This window comes from Plutella xylostella, chromosome 20 (genome assembly GCF_932276165.1).
Source record: "Plutella xylostella chromosome 20, ilPluXylo3.1, whole genome shotgun sequence".
NCBI classification, from domain to species: Eukaryota; Metazoa; Arthropoda; class Insecta; order Lepidoptera; family Plutellidae; genus Plutella; species Plutella xylostella.
Window position 1 is genome coordinate 7,731,181 of NC_064000.1, and position 21,619 is coordinate 7,752,799.

A 21,619-nucleotide genomic window follows, 5' to 3' on the forward strand; every position below is an offset into this window, starting at 1 on the left:
AAGATTTTAAGTAGAATTCATTATATGGGAGATAAATAGTTGCGAATCTTTTAAGTATGATATAAAATGCAACTTAACTAAAAAGTGGACTCAAAAAGTTTTAGAAAGAAAATCTTACATTGGCAGGTTCGCTATGCTCCAATAGTTACGAATCACACTAGCTGTACTCTTTTTTGGCCAAATTATGCAAATATTTATAAATGTTAACGAGATACGTATAGAGAAAATGCAAATATTCATCCATATCCAAGAACAATGTTGCTCTGTGATGTCAACGACCGCAAGGTATGGATAGAAAATATAGAATTACAGACGGTACACATTCTACTAATGCTATTATGACAAGTGCATTTCAGTTTAGACAAGCGACAAAATTGCTTTAACTGTTTTGAGTAGCTTATTCTTTATTCTTGACAAGATTTGAGACCTGTGAAGAATATTCTTCACACTACACACACAGTAAAAGCAGTTGGATAGCGTTGCAACTTTTTAATTCGATTAGATCGCTGCCGCAGTTTTATAATTTTGTGCTAACCTGCGCTACAAAGACGTGCTCAAGCGTCACCTCGTTGCTTGTGGCATATCACCGGACAGTTGGGAGGAACTAGCTGAGATGAGGCCAGAGTGGCGTAACTCTGTCCACAAAGGCTTAGACAATTTTGAAAAGTCTCGACTTCAAGACCTTGACGTGAAAGGCCACTCTCGGAAGACACGCCCTAAGCCCTCCTACAACTATACATACAACAGAATGGGACAGCTCTACTGTGCTCAGTGTGACAGGGTGTTCAAGACGAAGTTCGGACTTGCCAGCCATATAAGAGCACATAACAGAGTGTAGCAAGAGTCGCTGTTGTCGGATACGACGAAGAGGACATCATAATTTTAGGAGAAGTAATGCGTGCGATAAATCATTGCTTCCATTTGGACCTCAAATCAAACACTGAGCTCCTGGTCTAGTTGATATTGGCGTCACTCGACTGCAGCCGACCGCTTGCAGTTGATGTCATGACTCATGACTGCACGAAGTCGAACGCACAGTCGCAGTCCGTCTAATTTCAGCCTAACGCCTTGCACTAATGTTAACCTTATTGGGTAGACAGAGACAGAGAGTGCACAGGTGGCTATGGTTAATTAATACAATCATCATCATCATCATCATCAGCCTATAGCAGTCCACTGCTGGACGTAGGCCTCTCCCAAAGCACGCCACTGGATGCGATCTTTAACTTTCCGTATCCAATCATAACCAGCCACTTTTCGCAAGTTGTCACCCCATCTAGCCGGAGGGCACACACTACGTATCCCATCGGTAATCGGTTCTTCGACAGATGTGACCAGCCCACTGCCACTTAAACTTACTGACTCGGTGAGCTATGTCGGTGACATTACTCCTCTGTCGGATTACTTCGTTCCGGATGCGATTTTTCAGACAGACTCCAATTAATACAATGTCGAGTATTAACGCTAACTGGCACAAAAACGCTTAACAGCTGCAGTAGCGGAAAGGGCCCCTCGTTTGCTAAATAGTAAAATCTATTCTAGTAACCAAACACCGATGGCTGCCAAATTATTTCAGGATCGGAAGTGTAACGGCCTACTCCATTCAGTTTGTCAATAGCGACGCAGATCGGTCGCGGCGACACGAGGCTGCAGTGGACGACGTGTCGCAACATCACTACTGGTTTCTATGTAAGTACATATTTCTACGGAAGTGTCGTCTAACGACAAGTCGTTTGTTGAAACATAAATACAATAGAAATAAGCGTACGCGTAAGTACCTTCATAGAAACGAATAAACGACTCAATGGTGTAGTGGTTGGCAACCCCGACTGCCGTGCCGAAAGGCGCGGGTTCTATTCATCATGGGTATCAGAATCAAATTAATAAGGCACAATCAGGGTGCAAGATAAATATTTTAGCAAATTATTTTGACATTCGCAAAGGAAATGGTTTTACAACCACACGACATTTATAATTACTATATTTCGCACTTATTAAATTTTGAATAACCTATCAAGTCGTAAATACGACCGAATGGCGTAGTGGTTAGTGACCTGACTACTGAGCCGATGGTCCTGGGTTCGATTCCCGGCTGGGGCAGATATTTGTTTAAACACAGATATTTGTTCTCGGGTCTTGGATGTGCCCGTAAAATGGCAATAGGCCCGCCCCCTATTACTAACATAACACTCTGGCTTAAAGTGAGTGCAGCAATGCACCTCTGCCTACCCGCAAGGGAGTACATTAGTACAAGGCGTGAGTGCGTGTTTTTTTTTGTTTTTCGTAAATAGATAAAAACTGAAAGCCTCACAAGCCAGCAACAGCAGTCGGCTAAGTTTCATCCGCACAAACACACAGGTCATTAAGGTCATCAGTATAAAAAGTCATGTAAGTATTGATTAATGCTGTACGATCTATAGATCATTAAATGAAGATGTTCATCTTACATTTTGTAGGGCACGCTGTAAATGGAACTAGATTATGTGTATGACGACCGAATGGCGTAGTGGTTAGTGACCCTGACTACTGAGCCGATGGTCCCGGGTTCGATTCCCGGCTGGGGCAGATATTTGTTTAAACACAGATATTTGTTCTCGGGTCTTGGATGTGCCCGTAAAATGGCAATAGGCCCGCCCCCTATTACATGGGACTAACATAACACTCTGGCGAAAAGTGGGTGCAGCAATGCACCTCTGCCTACCCCGCAAGGGAGTAAATTAGTACAAGGCGTGAGTGCGTGTTTTATGTGTCATTCATGGTGACTACATCTCTCTACCATTGTGAAAAACTTGTACTTACAAAACGTAGACACCGAGCGGCCTAAATTTTTAACTCATTTAATTAAAATTAGAACACAATATTTTCATTTTTAGTTGGTAAATAAATAAATAAATAAATATGTGGGGACATCTCACACACGGCCATCCGACCCCAAGCTAGGCAGAACCTGTGTTATGGGTGTCGGACAGCTGATATATCTACACAAATACATAGATAGATAGATACTAAATATAAATATCAACGCCCAAGACCCGAGTACAAATATCTGTCTTTAAACAAATATCTGCCCCAGCCGGGAATCGAACCCGGGACCTTCGGCATAGCAGTCACTAACCACTACGCCATTCGGTCGTCATATTATTCATATTAGTAATATTCTGATGCGCTGTTTAATGTACTTTATTACAGCAGACGGCTAGCCTTTTCCGCTTAGAAGTAATTTGGTGTTTTTCTCCACTGAAACATTTTCATTGCTCGCGAATGTATTTAATTAAAATACCTAGATACGTAAAAACCTAAAAATAATTTATACCTATTCTAAATAGAAAATTTTCCTTTAATGAACATCATGTAAACTTAAGGTGACACAAATCTATTGGCATTTTCCGGCCACATCCATATTCTCTCGTAATACACATTTACACCCTCTCAAAATAACTACCCGTACAACACATTTTATTCATAATTGAAAAGTAATAATGAACAAAATATTAATCAACCACCGTTCCAAGTGATTTAATCGACTGTATTTCATCGCAGCTCAATCGCTAGGTACGAGGGCGATACCGAAATGATCGGGAATAGAAAAAAGTACAAAGATATCATAATATTATTTACTTTTATTGTTTTTCAAAGTAGTCTCCGTGACATTCAATGCACTTTTTCATTCGATTAAACCAATCATTGAAACAGTAATTCCAGTCTGAAGTGGATACTGTCAAAACAGCTGATTTGTAAGCTTCGACCGCCTCTTCTGGGCCGCTAAACCGTTGACCACGTAGCATATCTTTAATTCTTGGGAATGTAAAATAATCATTGGGGCTCAGATCAGGGCTATACGGAGGATGGTCCATCAACTCCACGTTTTCCATATTTAAAAACGTTCTTGTTTTGCGAGCGGTATGAGAGCTTGCATTATCGTGGTGAAGGATTATACGACGATTCGGGTTAGTTTTACGAAGTTCTCTTACGACTTCCGGCAAACAAACTGTTGTGTACCAATCAGCAGTAACCGCCCTTTGTTCTTGTAATGGAATCGTAGCCACATGGCCAGTTTTCGATACAAACGAAGCGACCATTTTTTTCGACACGCTGCGTGAGCGAATAACTTTTGTTGGCTTGACCTCACCTTCGAAGACCCAAACTGCCGATTGATGTTTTCTTTCGGGCTCATATGAATAAAACCACGATTCATCACCAGAGACGATATTGTAGACAGCATTTGAACTGCCTCCATTGAACCGTTGCAGAGCAGATCGACACCAATTAACACGAGCTGACTTTTGTTCCTCGGTCAAACGGTGGGGCACCCAGCGCGAAACTAACTTCTTGACACCCAGTTCTTCATGTAAAATGGTTTGAATGGCTGTCATACCAATGCTGAGAGAAGCCCGAATCTGCTCGTATGTCACATGTCTATCTTCTTTTATTAACTGGCGTACAGCATCGATGTTATCTTGTGTTACCGCTGTTTTTGGCCGACCAGTAGAAGGGACTGTGGTAAGAGAGGAACGTCCACGGCGAAACTCAGAATACCAACGATATATAGTCGTTTTACTTGGTGCTTCAAGTTTATAAATAGAAACAAGCTCGGCGAGACATTGTTCTTGAGATAAACCTCGACGAAAGTTGTGAAAAATTATTGCACGGAAATGTTCCCGCGTAAGCTCCATTTTTTACACCGACTTGTCAAATTCAAATGGTCAATACTCTTTTATTTTTTACTTTTTTTAAAATTCGAAAATGGAAATATGTTTGAAAAAACACTACATTTGATACGCCAAAAAGGTTTCACTCTAATTTATTCCTAAGTATTCTATTCCCGATCTTTTCGGTGTAGCCCTCGTATCCCTGGAATGCACTAGATCTAGCCTGAGATAGGTCTTAATTAAGATGTGAGATGGTTCATTAAAATTGCCGGCAGCCATCTTGAGAGCTAAGAATTTGCAGCCAGTCTATGTAGACTTTTATATGTACTTTATATACTAATATTATGTGCTGACTTTATCATATTAATAAAGGTTTGGCATCACATCTTGAATGAAAGTAGGGATCGTATCCGTTAAACCACTACAGCTTGAAATTGGATGTGAAATAATTGAAGTACACATCCTAACTAATATTATAAATTTAATGCGAAAGTAAGTGTGTCTGTCTGTCTGTCTGTTACTCTTTCAAGCCAAAACTACTGAACGGATTTGAATGAAATTTGGTATACAGACGGTCTAGACCCTGAGAAAGAACATAGGCTACTTTTTATCCCGGAATTCCCACGGGAAAACTTTTAAGGCGAAGCGAAGCGCGCGGGAACAGCTAGTACAATATAAAAGACATATTTTCACGACTGTTATCCCTGAAGGGGTAGTTAGCTAGCCTCCCGTTTTTCCATAAAGTGGATAGGTCGCGAGCCTTATCGCCGTTTTGGAATGAGCACTATGTATACTAAAAATATAGTTGTGCAGGTGTCCACACGACATTTTCCTTCACCGTAACCATTGAAGTAAATTGAGAATATTCACGGACAAACTTTATAAATATAACTTACTAGCTGTTCCCGCGCGCTTCGCTTCGCCTAAAAGAGTTTTCCCGTGGGAATTCCGGGATAAAAAGTAGCCTATGTTCTTTCCCAGGGTCTATAACATATGTATACCAAATTTCATTCAAATCCGTTGAGAAGTTTTGGCGTGAAAGAGTAACAGACAGACAGACACAGTTACTTTCGAATTTATAATATTAGTTAGGATTAAATATAATATGAACATCGCAAGACCATTCAACACATGATTCCATCTTCCATCTCTTCATTTGCGAATTACGATATGCTCTCAAGTCGACGCTTCACGTCAAGTGGATGGGTTCAGTGAGATCTGCACTCGGTGTGTGAGTCATGTGGGACTTGCAATCACTGTTAGCAACTTATGGCAGGGATTGTGCTGATCACTGGGGTCGGGGGTCGTTAACACGGTTCGACTCTTTTTGTTTTAAAATAAATAAAGATTTTATTTTGTGAGAACTGTAAGTATATTTAACCAAATGGCATAAACGTTTCTTAGGGTCACTTTTGCCAAACGTTAAACGTATTTAAAATTGTATTGAAGTCAAATTTTAAATACAGTTTGTAACAACTGACCAACGTTTGACAGGCTTCTAAATACGTTTAGCGTTTAAATTGGTGCAATTCCACCTTAGTCAAGTAACAAAAAAAAGTTATCACCGTAAAGCACCGATCAGCGGTAAGAAATATTTAAATTTCCTAATGATTTCTAGAACCACGACTAAGCTAAATATCTTACTTCATTTAACTACTTTACCAACTCTAATCAACATACCACACACGTTCGGGCGAATAGCGAATCGCCTAAATACCTACAGCGGTCGGTTGTTGAGCGAACAGTAAGTCCGTTGTAGGAGCAACGATCCCGCTTGTGGGTGCGGCCTAATTCAACATGTTTCAACTTTCATCCACAACACAAAATATCTTCTGCCTTTGACGTCTATATCCACATATGTGACAACGTTGTTGCTCCGAAATGATTTAAGCAGCGATTGTTTTTAATGGATGAATGTAGCCGGTACTGTACATTGTTACCCTAGGGGTGAAAAGCACTTGTTTAGTGCCTGACCGGCAGGGTTTGGTGCCTGAGCGTAGCGAGGGCGGGCGCTAAATGGCCAAGGGAAGGGATGGGGTCTAACCTTTTTCAGTTCGTTTGCTTCAGCCGTTTGTTGAATGAAGAGTATTATTATTATTTTCCCTTCCATTTTCAAGTTTAAAAATGTTGAATGAAGTAAGTCCGTTGAGTTGAGTGCAATTGAACGCAATTGCAATCCACTCATTGAATTTATCCTTCGCGCCATCTTGTTAGAACGCGCACATAAATGCACTCGCAAATTAATTAATTAAACAATCAAATTATATGTTCAATCAGGAGTAAGGACACACACACACCTATCAATTAGGGCCTAGGCTCACGCATACACCTATCAATTGCTAGGGGCCTACATTCGCACATTGATAGCACGTGGTTGACTTATGTAACTATTATTACAGTACCTAAGTTCTTGTTTCACACTACCTGACTAAAAGTTGTATGTATTTATCATATAAATTAGATGTGACATACACTCATGGGCAAAGTTTCACGTATATTATACCGATACTAAAGGACCCGAATTTTTTCAAACGTTTCATTTAAAATTTGTACAAAATATTTACGTGTTTAGTTGGCAGTATTCGATACGGCAGACGGCGTCATTAAGCTAGTTTTTTTCCGTTTAGTAGTAATAGCTGTTCCCGCGCGCTTCGCTTCGCCTTAAAAAGTTTTCCCGTGGGAATTCCGGGATAAAAAGTAGCCTATGTTCTTTCCCAGGGTCTAGACCGTATGTATACCAAATTTCATTCAAATCCGTTCAGTAGTTTTGGCGTGAAAGAGTAACAGACAGACAGACAGACAGACAGACAGACACAGTTACTTTCGCATTTATAATATTAGTTAGGATTAGGATTTAGTGCTATTGTCACTGGAACTTTTTCAGTGCTCGTGAGTGTAGAATGACATTTCATTGTCTGGGCGAAATGATAAAAAAGAGCGAGCTCTTATTCCCATTTGACCCAGAAGTCGCCGGTCGAATGCCAAGTTTAAACAGGACACAATGAATGGACTGCACTTGCATCATTTCACAGAATATAAATTGATTGTTAGTGGATCTAAATGAGAAATCATAATGCTTTTATCAGGGCGTGTGGAAAGATATCTGTAGTAGATTATGTGTATTGCACCAACCACCCCGACCATCCCTTTATTCTTTACCTTTATCCAAGAGTACTTATAGGTAATTTAGATTAATGCATTTTGTATCTCAAAATACTTTACAACTACTAAATCTTTTTCGCATATTTCTTATATATTTCTTAGTTTTTAGCCCATCCTATCCATAGTTCCATTACTTATGGTCACAAAATTACGCCCAAAAACTCACTCCACGAGCAGCAGCTGTCTAGAACCAGTAAATAACAGAAGTGAGTCCATCAGATAGGCATCATGAAGGCAACTCTGACCTACTAACTTACTACAAACAAAGTTTACCACATACCTGGCTACACCTTCCTGATAAACATAATTTAATGTAAGGGGAAACCCCATTTGCGAGTCTCGCTAACAGAAATGAACTATTGTTTGTGCATAACCACCACCGAAACATTAGCAATCAATACATAGCAGATACTTACAAGTTATGTCAAAAGTCAAAGTTAAATGTTTTTATTCATCGCATAAATATATAATTTTATGATGAACTAGCTGTTTCCGCGCGCTTCGCTTCGCCTTAAAAAATCCCGTGGGAATTCCGGGATAAAAAGTAGTCTATGTTCTTTCCCAGGGTCTAGTCCGTATGTATACCAAATTTCATTCAAATCCGTTCAGTAGTTTTGGCATGAAAGAGAAACAGACATACAAACAGACACAGTTACTTTCGCATTTATAATATTAGTTAGGATTAGGATGTCAATTTGTACAAACTACTCTCCGTTCGGATAAGGGGCTCTGTCTGTCTTTCTGTCATATTTGTCAGATAAGCATTGCTGCTTAGGGGGTGGTGGTACTGGTACGGTAGCTCTACTTCTTATACCTACTCAATATATACGTTAGTGTAGATATATCAGCAGTCCGACACCCATATTACAAGCCTAGCTTGAGGTCCGGTGGCCTTTTGTGGAGACACCTCCTCCACCCATTATATTATTGTTTCCATCAAAACTATTCTCGAACTATACCACTCAGCCCATAGCAACACTAATGACTAAATTGGTAAGAGTTAACCCCTCGACCACTTTCGACTATACTCGCCGATGGCAGATTGACCCGTCGACATTGGAACCAATCGCACAATTGGCCAAATTGCTGAGGTGCCATTTGGAGTTAGGCCGATTAACTGTAGGCCCCTTGCACTTAGCGGGTAAGTACACCTAGACATGTTTTAGGCTGTGCACTGCGATTTTTTTAGCAGCGCGGTATTTTTGTCGAAAAAATATAACATTTGAGTTAAAATGTCGTACTTTACATAACAGGACGTGCTAATAGAGTAATTTAGTAAAAAAATAGAAAAATAGTAGAGGAAATAATAACATTAAGTAAGGGCCTTACCACAAAAACTTACACTGTTTAACAGGTGTTTAAAACGAAATTTGACAGATTTTGTAGGCGTTTGACAGCGCTAAACATCCGTTAAACACTGTCTAAGTTTTTGTGGTAACACCCTAAGTGTTTAGACAGTATCTTAAATAACTAAATAGTTAGTAAACATTGAGTAAAACAACAGGCAGGTTTAGTTTACTCCACACACTCACACGCACACACATGAACAAATAGTACCTATTGTAAATTGTTAGGAAGTTCAAAATAACAAAATTTAGGTCTCATCAAAGATTTCAGTCTATACAATACAATACAATACAAAACACTTTATTTGCACCAAGAAAAAAAAATTACAAAAAACAAAACTTAAAAATAAGTCTAGTTCTACATAATTAATCCTACAGTAAGAGAATAAAAACAATTAGTCACAACACAAGACAAAGTCTGAGATACGGTATCTCATCTTATCAGAACATTATGTTACGTTATATTAAGATTATCTTATCTTGTAAATAAAACAACTCATGTGAGCCTATAGTGATCTGGTATATTCATAAAATAGCCATAGCAGAAGGGCTAGCACGGGGCGCAATTAAGACGTGACCAAAGTTTTGCATCGCGCTCACTCACATCGCGCAGCCTCAAGAGCGACCGCGACGGAAAACTTTTGACACGTCTACGTTTAGCTCTTCAGGCCGACTTTAGAAATCTCCTATGCTTTGTAAAATATAGGTTGAGTCCTATGATATTAGATTGATGATTATTAATTTATCCTGGTACGAGTATCCTGGTCAATCCTGACAAATAAAATGTATGGATTTGACAGACTCATGCTGTATTTTACAAAGTATAGGGACTGTTAAACTAACATACCTACCATTAGTATGAAAGAAATTCACTCTATAACAAAACTTTTCAAATAATATAAGTAGTGTAAGTAATTACAATGAGTAACTGGCTGGCAGCCGGCCCTCTCGACCATAAAAAGAAGAAATCAAAATTCAAATTTGGAATCCCATAATCCGATGACGTCACTCGTCCAGGTATGGGGCCGATATCGTCATACTTTGTAAGCCTCCTTGACTGACTATTCAATGCAAAATAGTCCCTACGACAAGTGGGTTAAAGTAAAAGTAATTTATTGCCTGAGTGGGATTTCGGAGGTGATCAGCTGTAAGTCTGAGTCACATTGTACGGACAGCAAAACTGATCTTTCCTCCTGAACTAAACTATTAGTATATTACATAGGCTGGCTGAGATGAAATCAAGAGGATGTGTACAAAGGTTCCACTCGAGAGAGTACGTAAAGGAACTTCGCCCCCTCTCAGAATAGAATAGAATATTAGGTACACGAAATTTCGAGGTCTTATATGAAAATAAGGGTGTCAGAAGTTACTCTATATTTCTAAAACTTATGAGCCCTTTATTTATAAGTCAGTCAGCATATTATATGTCAAGTTTATTTATAAACGCAAACTTACAAAATCTAACTTACACAGTAGGTATGCAATTATGTAAGGACGAAAATACATATTTTTTATGTAATAAACTTGCATCACATTGTGCTGTCTGTACTTGCTCAAGGGTTGTGAAGTATGAATGTACACGATATTTCGCATAATGCAAGTGTGGGTTTGACAAGCCAGTTTCTTGTAATTGATATGTCACAGAAGTTGCGGTAACCGGCACTTAGCATAACATAAAGTCTTGTGTATGTCCGTTATTTCTAAGGGTGCCAATTGGCGTCGGGAGACAAGAGGCTGCAGGAGATGAAGACGCGACGTGTCGTTGGATTCTATGTATTTCTATGGGATAAAATTGGTAGCCAGCGACAAGTCGCTCGACGACAAGTCTATAGGAATACAATAGATATCGTCCGCTGCCAAATGGCATCTTTATTCGAGTCGTATGTGTGGTATTTTTTCGTTTGAGAGGGACTCTTGATAAGTATTCTTGGCTATGTTTCATCAAAATCGATACAGCCGTGAAATGAATATTATGAGCTCGTTCATTGGCTTTCTGATATTCAATTCGTTAATACATTAAAATTTTACAACAACCAACTAAATTAGAAGTCACTTAAGAAACCAGTTTCTTAGTTCACGTATCGACGTTTAAAAAATACGATAAAATCTAATTAGTTATGTAAAAAAACGTAAGAAATTCACAACACTATTTTAATTTAAGAAAACCAGTTTTTGGAGTGATTCCTGTTTACGACAGTTTTAATAGATTACGTTTAGTACATACCTATAATAGAACGCTTATTTGAATATTTTGAAATAACAAGGGTTTCCTCCAATGACATAAAAACATTACAAAAAAAAAACCATTTGGATGAAACATAGCTAGAAACTCTCGATCAATTATAACACTTCTCTTTTTACGTCAGGGTTAAAAAAAACTTATTTGAATTGGTTCACCTGGCTCTTCAGTAAATTATGTATGTACGTTTGTATAGGTACATATATTATAATTATTATGCAGTAAATGTTGACTCAGTATAAGTGCACCTTTATTTAACCCCTAGCACATAAGAGGTTCTCAGTTTACTAATTAATGCAGGTGTTGGAAAGAAAAACAGGCAATAATGTTATTGTAATAAAGTGCAAACTTCATTTGAATATGACGTCATCTTGCAAATGAAGGGAAAATGAGTGGGTGTAAACTTGTAAAGTCAGCTTCGTAAGTAGCTGTACACTTTTGTACCTTGTCAAACTCAAAAACTGCCTGTTAAAATATTTTCAGTTTGATATGTAGCTAGTTTGACAATTAACAAAAGTGTATATCTACTTATGCAGCTGACCGTACGTAACCAATCCTAGTAAATTCTTCATTTGAAATCTTGTGTACTAATAGGTAGGTACTATCTGGTTATTTTAACCACTAATATGTTAACTTCTAATATATATTTTTAATATTTCAGAATAAATGCACTGTGAAGAGTATGCTAACGAAAGCAGACTTTGAGACTTATGGAAACATTGAGTCAAATTTTAAACTAACCCCCTTATTCATAGAAAAGTTACAAGACGTTTTAACTAATAAACTGTTTTGTCCCTCTCTGTCAAAGAACAGATTGTTCTTAGTCGGAGAGGGACAAAACAGTTTATTAGTTAAAATGTTCTGTAACTTCTCTATGAATAAGGGGGTAAGAATTTTAGGTTTAACATGCTACCTTCGGAATCGACATCTCCGTCTAACTATATGAATATACCTACTTAGTAAGAAATATAATAATTTAATATATTATGTAACTAAGGTCAATGCTATTAAACACAACCTAATCACAACATTTACAAACAATTAAAAAGTTAGTTCACAACCAAAAAAAAACTGTCAGTGAAGTTACAACACAACATCCACACTCGCATTCTCAATAATCCTTCCGAACCAACGAACCTGCCTGCTGTATAAAGAAACCCCAACATGTTGTACCTTTGAACTTGGTCAGGTTCTCCTCATAGACCTGATCGTGGGAGTCCAGGGCCTCCTTCCGGTGTCTCTTAGGCTGGTGGGGGCCCTCATAGTACGACCCATTGACTTCCTCCTGGGGGTCGAACCCCAGACGCTCCTTGTAGTACGCTTGTGTTGACATTTTTAACTTTTCATTTCACTTCACACACTGTTTTTCGGTTTTCGAACGCGCGCGCGCGGTTTTTGTTTTTTTTTAAAGGACTGTGAAGGGACTCGCCAAAATCCTTCCACGGTCACAAGGTTGCGATTCTTCACTGGATTACGATCGATGTCATCGAGTCGCAGTCTGACACAAAAGGAAAGTTGCCGTACCCCTTGACATACACAGCTGGTCTTGACACAATTTTTTTTATTCCATTTATTTATTTGCAATTACACTCAACTTAGTCACTGCAACGTGTGGCCACTTATAAATTAAAAAGCTAAAGTTAATATGGCAATGGTTAATTTTGAATTTGGAATGTTACGTTAATTTTATTGTTAGTTAATTTCGATTCGATTTTTCTCGTTTGTCGATGAGTCACTATTTCGGGTTTTCACACTGAGTTTCAGTCACATTTGTATAAATACGAAACAGTGGAAACAAGGCTGCAATGACAGAACATGGGGTTATTAACATATTATTGTCGAGGTCCAATTACCTCGAGGCATATTTTCTTAACGATCATTAGGAGGCTACAAAATATTACGAAATTGTATTTAAGTTTGTAAAGAGTTTTATAATTGTTAGACGCTGATTTCAGGTAGGTTCCTGCAATATGTCGACATATTTTGTTTTTAAACTCTCATAAATGATAATGATAATGGATATAATTATTACAAGCTACTTTTATGAAACTGACAGTATTTATGTAATAATCGTATAATGTTTTATAATGTTCTGACATTCTCTGCAAGAGGCCTATGTCCCTGACGGTAGGTTAAGTGAATAATGGCATATAATCATTAGTTTTACAGAATTGTATTTCATGGCTTCATAATTTAAAGTTATTGCAACCAATCATAAGTTGATATAACCGTCTAAACTATTAAGAATTTGGCTAAGAAAGTATTGCCGAAATAAATCTGATGCCAAATCTGTCACGAAGCAAAAGCTTCTCGAGCGAAACAAAAGTCAAAAAGAGAAATAACCTGAACAATAAATTAAAGAGGTTTCATTAAGGAGGCAGCAGGCAACAATATGCCAACTCACCGCGCGACCTTGCAACGACTGACCGAACACTGGCCGAATGTAATTATAGTGATTAAAAATAAAAATATTACACCAATAAGTTTTGTTTTTTTATTGCACGTTGCAAAGATGCGACCGTATTTGGCGCGAAATGTAGCAGTTTTTATTATTAAGGCTGCATAATAATATGTTGCATTTTAAAAGGTAAATTGGACATAAATAACATGCAGGTAGGTATGAAGTTAATTCGGTCACTCTCATTAATAGTTCATAACATGTCTTTGTCCATAAGCACCGCTATAAATTAAACTATCACAACATTAGAACAAAGACTTTCTTACAAGAAATTATCGTTTTACGGTCAATTTACTATCTCATTTCCTATGATTCAGTATCCGTCCATCACAATGCGTGATTATTGCCAGCACAAAAAACATGCACAGTGTTGCAAGAAATTGAAAGAAACAACCGGTTGCGCCAAAAAGGATCTCACCCCTTGGAATTTTGAGTCATTCATTGTTATTTTTCATTTTATAATTATTATTCAGACAGTTGGCCATGTCGAGATTATCCCCAAAAAGTACGAACGGAATCCAATGCAAGGTCAAAGTAAAAATAAAAACCTTTTTGGTCGTGGGAACCCCTGGACAATAGGTCGCGTCTGAGGTCGCCCATACTACGGTACAGTCGGAGCCACTGCCATTGCATTGTGTCAAATGTTTCACAGTTTCCGAACCGATGAGACAATCCGTGTTCTGAGCATTTCGTAATGACGCAGGAGCAGAATTTTTAAACGTGCACTTCGCTGAATCCGCTTCACTTTTAAGACGTTACTTAGCAGTCAATTTTTAAGAGTTGTTTTTAAACTATTTCCTTCTAGCAAGTAGGTTAGTAGTAGCGGATAGATAGTATCACTGCATCTGAGATCGTTGCTCCGCTATAGAAACTATCGCATAATGAAAGTAAGTAGAAATGAAACCTCTGCAACATCACAATGGTAGACACTTCACAGACAATCACCGAAATGCTAAACATTCTCAGCTGATGACTAAAGCAGTCTTAATCTGTACTAAGAAACCTCACTGCATACTTTAATTGCCTATATCCAATGAAATTATGTAGGTATTTTAGTTAACTTTAGTTAATGATAGATAGTTTAGGTAGACAAGCCACGATTGATTTCAGAACAACAAGTTAAACTTATGTAGTACAACAAAGCACTTCTCTTTATTGAATTAAGGTTCGTCCATGAAAAACTATTTACATGGTTCGCCAGTTCCTAGTTTTTGCGCTTGTTTTAACAAACGCGAATCCCGCAATCTTAGCGTTTGCGGGATATCGGTACAGCGCGTGCGTCCGAAGCCCTGCTCGCAATGAAGCGATGCGTTCACTCCAGAAACCAACGTTTCTGAACGCAGCTGGTTTTTAATTGAAAAATTGTGTTCCATTTTCGAACACCATTCGTAATTAGTTGACATACCGACTGGCCGAATATCCAGACATTTGGATTCTTAAGCATCATTGAAATGTGAAAAAAGGTTTATTACCAAAGAGGTTAACGTCAAAGTTAAGAAAAGGTTGCTCTTAAACGATGACATCATCCAATAGGACGTCACGTTGTTATCTCTAGACGAATCGATAAGACAAATCGATGCCAGTGTAGAAGTAGTAACTATTTACAATTCAGGCATGTTTCAATGGTATTAGTAATTCGATACTAATTCCGAGCCACCTACATAGCTTGTGCATACAGTCGACGCCTTCTGTTAATAAGGCAGTAAGTACAGAACACCAGTATTGAGGGCGAACTAATAGATATAAGCAGACGAGTTGTATGCCCTGTTATTTAACTATTTGCCATTGCCGATGTACGCTCGCTACTACTACTTGTCAATATGTTTTAAAACAGTCTATGTACAAATATTCACAAGAAGGTGAATGGTAAAGAAAAACCTTGTGAAAAACGTGTCCATCTATTGTTGTTTACATTTTGAAATAAGTATTCAAGTCAAACAACAAGTGACGTTTCAATTCAAGACGATGCAATGATTATTATTGGTATCGATGTTTTTTTTCACGGAAAGCAAAGAGTTCCCAAAAAGTTCTCAAGCCGAAGCACCTATTGTGCGTGCGGCAGAATCAAGAAAAAGTTCAATTTGAAAAAAGAACGTCGATTCCGTGACCGTTGACCGAGTTAACAGTTGTGTGACATTTGGTGTGAAATTTCTGACGTGCATTCAAACGAATATTTTATTATTTTCATACGGTTATTGGCGAAGTGTTTTTTTATTAATTTGGCTATCTGCAGAGAATTTAAAATTAGTTTCGGTTTCGCCACGAGCCATGCGATTTGCGCTTTACAGTTAGACGGGTCTTGTTACATTCAGATCGCTATTTTTTATCGTCTACAGCTCGTCTTGTTTATTTATTTTATGGGTATGTCCAATATTATTATTTCGGGGAATTGAATTTTTGATTTCACTCATGTTACCGATGTGGCAAATTGCACTAAGATTTACTTATATATAACTTTTATATTCTAATAATAATAAGCATTCAAGAGGATAAAAATATGGTTTGTACAGCTACGTTTTAGTGAGAGAAGAGGAGAGACTCAAAGAGGATACCACTCATAACTTGTTTTACAACTTTAACAAGAGCCATTCTTACAAAGATAAGATTGAAAATCAAAATACAAAAGAACAAAGCATTCGTTACGCTGAATACGAAACAAAAGTTTTGTATTTAGTATCATCTTAAACTAAAAGATATAATACAACAAATATAACTTCTTATACAGCGGTCATAAGTATTAAATTACCACAAAATATACTCTAAGAAAAGAAGGCCTATATTACCTACCTACTGAGAAGACATAAAATGACAAAGAAATATTTTAGCCCCAGGCTACTGTTGAACTTGAAATATCTGTACAAGTTAACATTACAGTTAAATTATAACATTGAGTGATAATAAAACTACAAGTAAGTTTTTTAATTATATTTTGTGGTACAGTTATTTGTTTATCTGGACCTACTTCTTTAACAAGTGTGCTTTAGATAACAGACAAGCATTTTATTTCTTGCAATTTATATTGATAGCAGATGCATTATTATCAACTTCAATAAGCCGATTGGAATAAAAACAACATTGCAAAAACTGAGGCGTACCACAGGGGTCTGTACCGAGACCGCTATCACTGGAAACGATCTCGATAATAATAAGAGAGGAGTTTATTAACAGTGAGTGTAAGAGAAAATAGTTTATAGAAACAATCCAATGAACATCGAATAGTGAACAAACCGACGTTCGAATACTCTTAGAGATACCGGTTCCGTAACGGGAATGTTCTAAGTACCAGCCTCTGTCGAGAATGTATGAAACAAGACGCGGGAATTTGATATGGCAAACAAAAAACCGACTTCAAAAAACCACTAAAATGTAAGAAATAATTTAAGGTTTACACAAATTCTACTCGTATGAGACAGTACAAATATACCTAAGCAGGAACTGTTCTTTTTTGATGTTGGTGCGGTGACAAAGTAATCTGAAGAAATATGGCACCAACTTCAAAAAAGAACAGTTCCTGCTTAGGTATATTTGTACTGTCTCATACGAGTAGAATTTGTGTAAACCTTAAATTATTTCTTACATTTTAGTGGTTTTTTGAAGTCGGTTTTTTAATTTTTTTAATTATTATTTTATTTAATAGTTTTTAGTTTATTTGTAATAATTTTCAATCAAAAGTAAGGTGCAAATGATACCAAAATGTCCTACTAATCAATACGAATCATTCAAGCCTAAACACGAAGTAGTTGCTATATACCGTTGAGGAGTTCCCCTGACTGCCTTCCGTTTCCATCATCAGATCAGCTCAAGGTCACCATCATATTTTTTTGTTATAAGAACTATATTTACGTTCTTAATTTCATTAGAATCGGTTAATATGTGCCCAAAATTGAAATTCATACCCTGTTTTTACCCCTTTACCCACCCTTGGGGGTGAGATAAAATTCTGAAAAAAAAATGGGACCACCTGGAAGCTCAACCCAATACAACAAAAAAAGAATTTTCAAAATCGGTTCATAAACGGCGGAGTAATCGGTGAACATACATAAAAAAAAATATAAAAAAAAAAAAAAAAAAAAAAGATCCCGACGAATTGAGAACCTCCTCCTTTTTTTGAAGTCGGTTAAAAATACTCCACTAAGATAATCATCAAACATTGAAGTCGGACATGGAGATCCGATGACGTATCACCAAGGCTGTGGCGATGAAGTCATTCACAATTTTTATGTTTATTCTCATCTATGCCTCGTTTAGGGTTTAGGGCAAAATCAACATAACATATTTACTAACCTTCATTTATTGGACTCTTGGATTTAGGGCCACTTGCAGAAACATATTAAATCTAGATTTAGTGTTAAATCTCAATTTAGTGTCATATTTTATATGGACTGACGTTTCTTAAATCGAGATTTGACACTAAATCTAGATTTAATATGTTTCTGCAAGTGGCCCTTAGACCGTAAAAACACGTCAATTTATGTCTAAAAACTAAAAGATAAATAATCAAAACACGATAATTTAAGCAGACAACATTGCTATCGTTAAAAACAATCACATTGCTGAACCCATTACGATTTAGCATCAATTGTTTGCAGATCCGAGTCGAGCACAATTAGATGTCAGCTTCGCCTTTCACCCGAGAGTGTTACAGCATTCCCACATTTTCAAGACCATTGCCGACTTCATGGCTTAAGGCTTAGAAAGCTGTGGCACAAACAACGGCTACTATACAACACCTATAAATTCCTTCGCATAGATCTGCAACTTTAACATTTGATCTAGTTCCGGTTTGCTTTTTAATTAATGAGTAATAATGGTGTTGTTAATTGTTTTAAAACAAAAAACACGACATTGAAAAGTGTTCCCTCAGTGGTATCAGTAAATTAATATTTTCGATAGCGTGACGTCACAGAATCTTTTGTTGTCCATATTGATAATACCTCCGATAATCTTGGCTTCAGATAAGATTTCTACATTATTTGGGTCCTTCATGCGACTTCTACATCATATATCTAAGACAGGTACATACAAGCATGGTTGATTTGTTTTGTGCAGTAGGCACTATGTCGTGTTTGTCTGTATCGTTAGCATCATCATCATGTATCACCTACGATTTAGGTATGACGTTAGGCAATGACTCAGTTCTGTTAGGTGAGCATTTTCCAGTTTGATGTTTATTACTAAGTTATTATTACCTTTTGCGAAACCGTGAGCATCTGACAGCCTCAGACAAGGCCGCGCATTTAATTTGAGGTTTTTGATTTCATTAGACTCGAGGCGTTACCTCGAATTCCGGCTAAAACGCAGCTTATTAAGTGCCTTTACGATTTGTTAAATTTTAGGTTATTGGATATTTTTCTTTGAATCGCGTTAGAGATTATTGTGAGTCAGTTCCTTCCACATAAATTTGCTAATCTCTTGTTAATTACATTTCTTTTGTTTACAACTATTTGTGTCACTGCGTTGAACTCTTTTATACAACCAAAACACGCGTCAACTATTTTCGTCGAGACAAGCAGTCGCCGCGAAAGACATCCACTTAATCTGTATTATTATAGAAAATTTCTAATTTTGCCTTCGAAGTTTGCAAAGTAGGTAAGTACTCATGCACTACCGCCAGCACGACACTAGCTACATGCAAATTTCCAATAATTATTTTGCAATTTACATCATTAGGGCTGATGCCATCAGCTGTCACTCGCTAACAAGGCACACATGTTACATAGTAAACACCACGGCCATCAAAGCCGTTGAACACAACAATATACCGAAAAACCACTTCTTATCAGCGTCTAACACCGCAAACTTGACTTGTATGCTTAGGAATTCCAACAGGTAACAAAGGTGATTTCGCGATTTATTTCCGAACGAAGCCTCCTAATGAACGTTTGGGGATATAGGCACACACTGTACACTATTGGATTTGTCATGTACGGTATTTTTAATTCAACTGCCGAGTTTAAGGGATTAAAAATGGCGGCGGAGAGGAGCGCGATCGTGCCGCGTTGCCGTGCGTCGGCTGACTGGCCGGCGGCGCGGCGATGGCGGGAACTGTCAAACTGGCTGGCTGCGCGAGTGTGCGTGTTGTCTATGCCAGTGTGCGCAAGGAGGTTCTGTTGAATGAGCGTAGCCTGAGCCGGCGCTGATCAATGGCGGCGCTGCTCAAAAAAGTGCGAGTTGCAATTTAATAATTGCACTACTTTACCCGAGAATTCGTTGAGTAAGCTGGTTATTACGTAAACGTATTTTCGCTGTTACATAGGTCAAGATGAACGTGCGCTCACATCACGAGCATGTGCGTTGGTGACATGACAATAAGGTAAAATTAAATTCGTTTAATGAGTCATACGAAAATCGGCCCACAGAGAGAAGTCTACCCTTATTAGGCCGTAGGTATCGGCCGTACACCCACTAGCTCGTTATCCAATATTGCAAAACTTCAGTATTTATGAGAATTTTGAGGCCGTCCAAGTTTTAAATAAATTCCTGTCCAATCCGCGAACCGAGCTCGTGTCGACTCGATATTATTCATCGATAAGAACATCAAATTATAAGTTTCCCGAATCGATTCTGTTCGAATGCTTTACGAGATGAGCATTCAATTTTGGAATAGAGGTATTTTGGAATAGAGGCGCAAATTGATTGGGGCTTTTCGAAATTCGAAAAAAATATTTCACAGACAAGACCATAGAGGTAATACAACAGATGAGAAATAAATTACATTCTCCTTTCGCCAGTCGGCTGCGTTCAAGATATTCTAAGTATTTTCGATGGTAACCTTGACCAAATGATTTTATTTTTAGTCGGCATGTCTCGTCCGTTGAACTATAATCTATTTTTCACTGCACGTGCTTGTAGTTGATAAAGTAATTAATGTGTTTGACTATATTTTAGAGTCGATTTTGGCACGTTGCCAATTTTACGTATTTTTCTACTAGTCATCGTAGGCCATTGAGTATGGTGAGATGAGGTTAAGTTTTTGTTTCCAGCTTTCTGATCAGTGTCTGGTTTTTTTCAGTAAATTAATAAATATAATCATTTTTCTTCCACATGAATCATATACCTAGCAATGCATTCAGTATTTTTCTTCTTATCGGTGTCTTATGTATGAATTATTTAATACTGGCTACTTTTGACCCAGAATATTAATATTATTTTAAAAACACATTAGATTATATTATATTATTATTATTATAAGAATAAGATTACTTCAAGCCTGCCCGTCATTTACTTCATTTCCTGATAAGACTAAAAACGATAAATGGATCATCTCTGCGTTATAAACCATTTCTACAGTACCTTATCAAATAAATGCATGATACTATAAAATAATACAATGCCCTATTATCTTATTTAAATAACTATTGGCTCATGCAAGTTAGCTTTTAGCAAGCGCAGTAATTCCTGATAATAATTATCCTTCCTAGCTACAATAAGGGGCTAACTGAGCTGAGCGTAAACCTTTAGTTAGTTAGACTATTTTATTGTCTAGTGCCTGCCAGTGCCAGTTATTTAAGTATCGGTAAATTCTGATAAACAATATAGGTACCTACCTACGAACCAGATGTAGTGTCACTGTCAACCAACCAAAATTTAGTATGTTTATTTGTGTACCTGCGAACAAATGAGGATCACGGTTAGTACATAATGTAAACATGTCATGCAAATATATACTTAAAATTAATTTCTATTATAATAAGAATACTTAAATTTAAATGTTTAACAACGTAACGCGATAAATTTTAGTACCTTTATCTAATTTCAGCTATGT

General features: G+C 37.5%; 1 protein-coding gene across 1 annotated transcript in view; it reads right to left on the minus strand.

Moving 5' to 3' along the window:
- The window catches only part of LOC105395838, a 171,569-nt gene extending 151,166 nt beyond the window's left edge, over positions 1–20,403 (minus strand). The window contains exons 1-2 of the mRNA XM_048628073.1: positions 19,783–20,403; positions 12,570–13,196 (exon numbers count right to left, since the gene is read on the minus strand). Coding sequence (XP_048484030.1) covers positions 12,570–12,729 — 160 coding nt within the window. The 5' untranslated portion in view covers positions 12,730–13,196; positions 19,783–20,403. The remainder of the gene's footprint in view (positions 1–12,569; positions 13,197–19,782) is intronic.
- Positions 20,404–21,619: the final 1,216 nt, after the last annotated feature.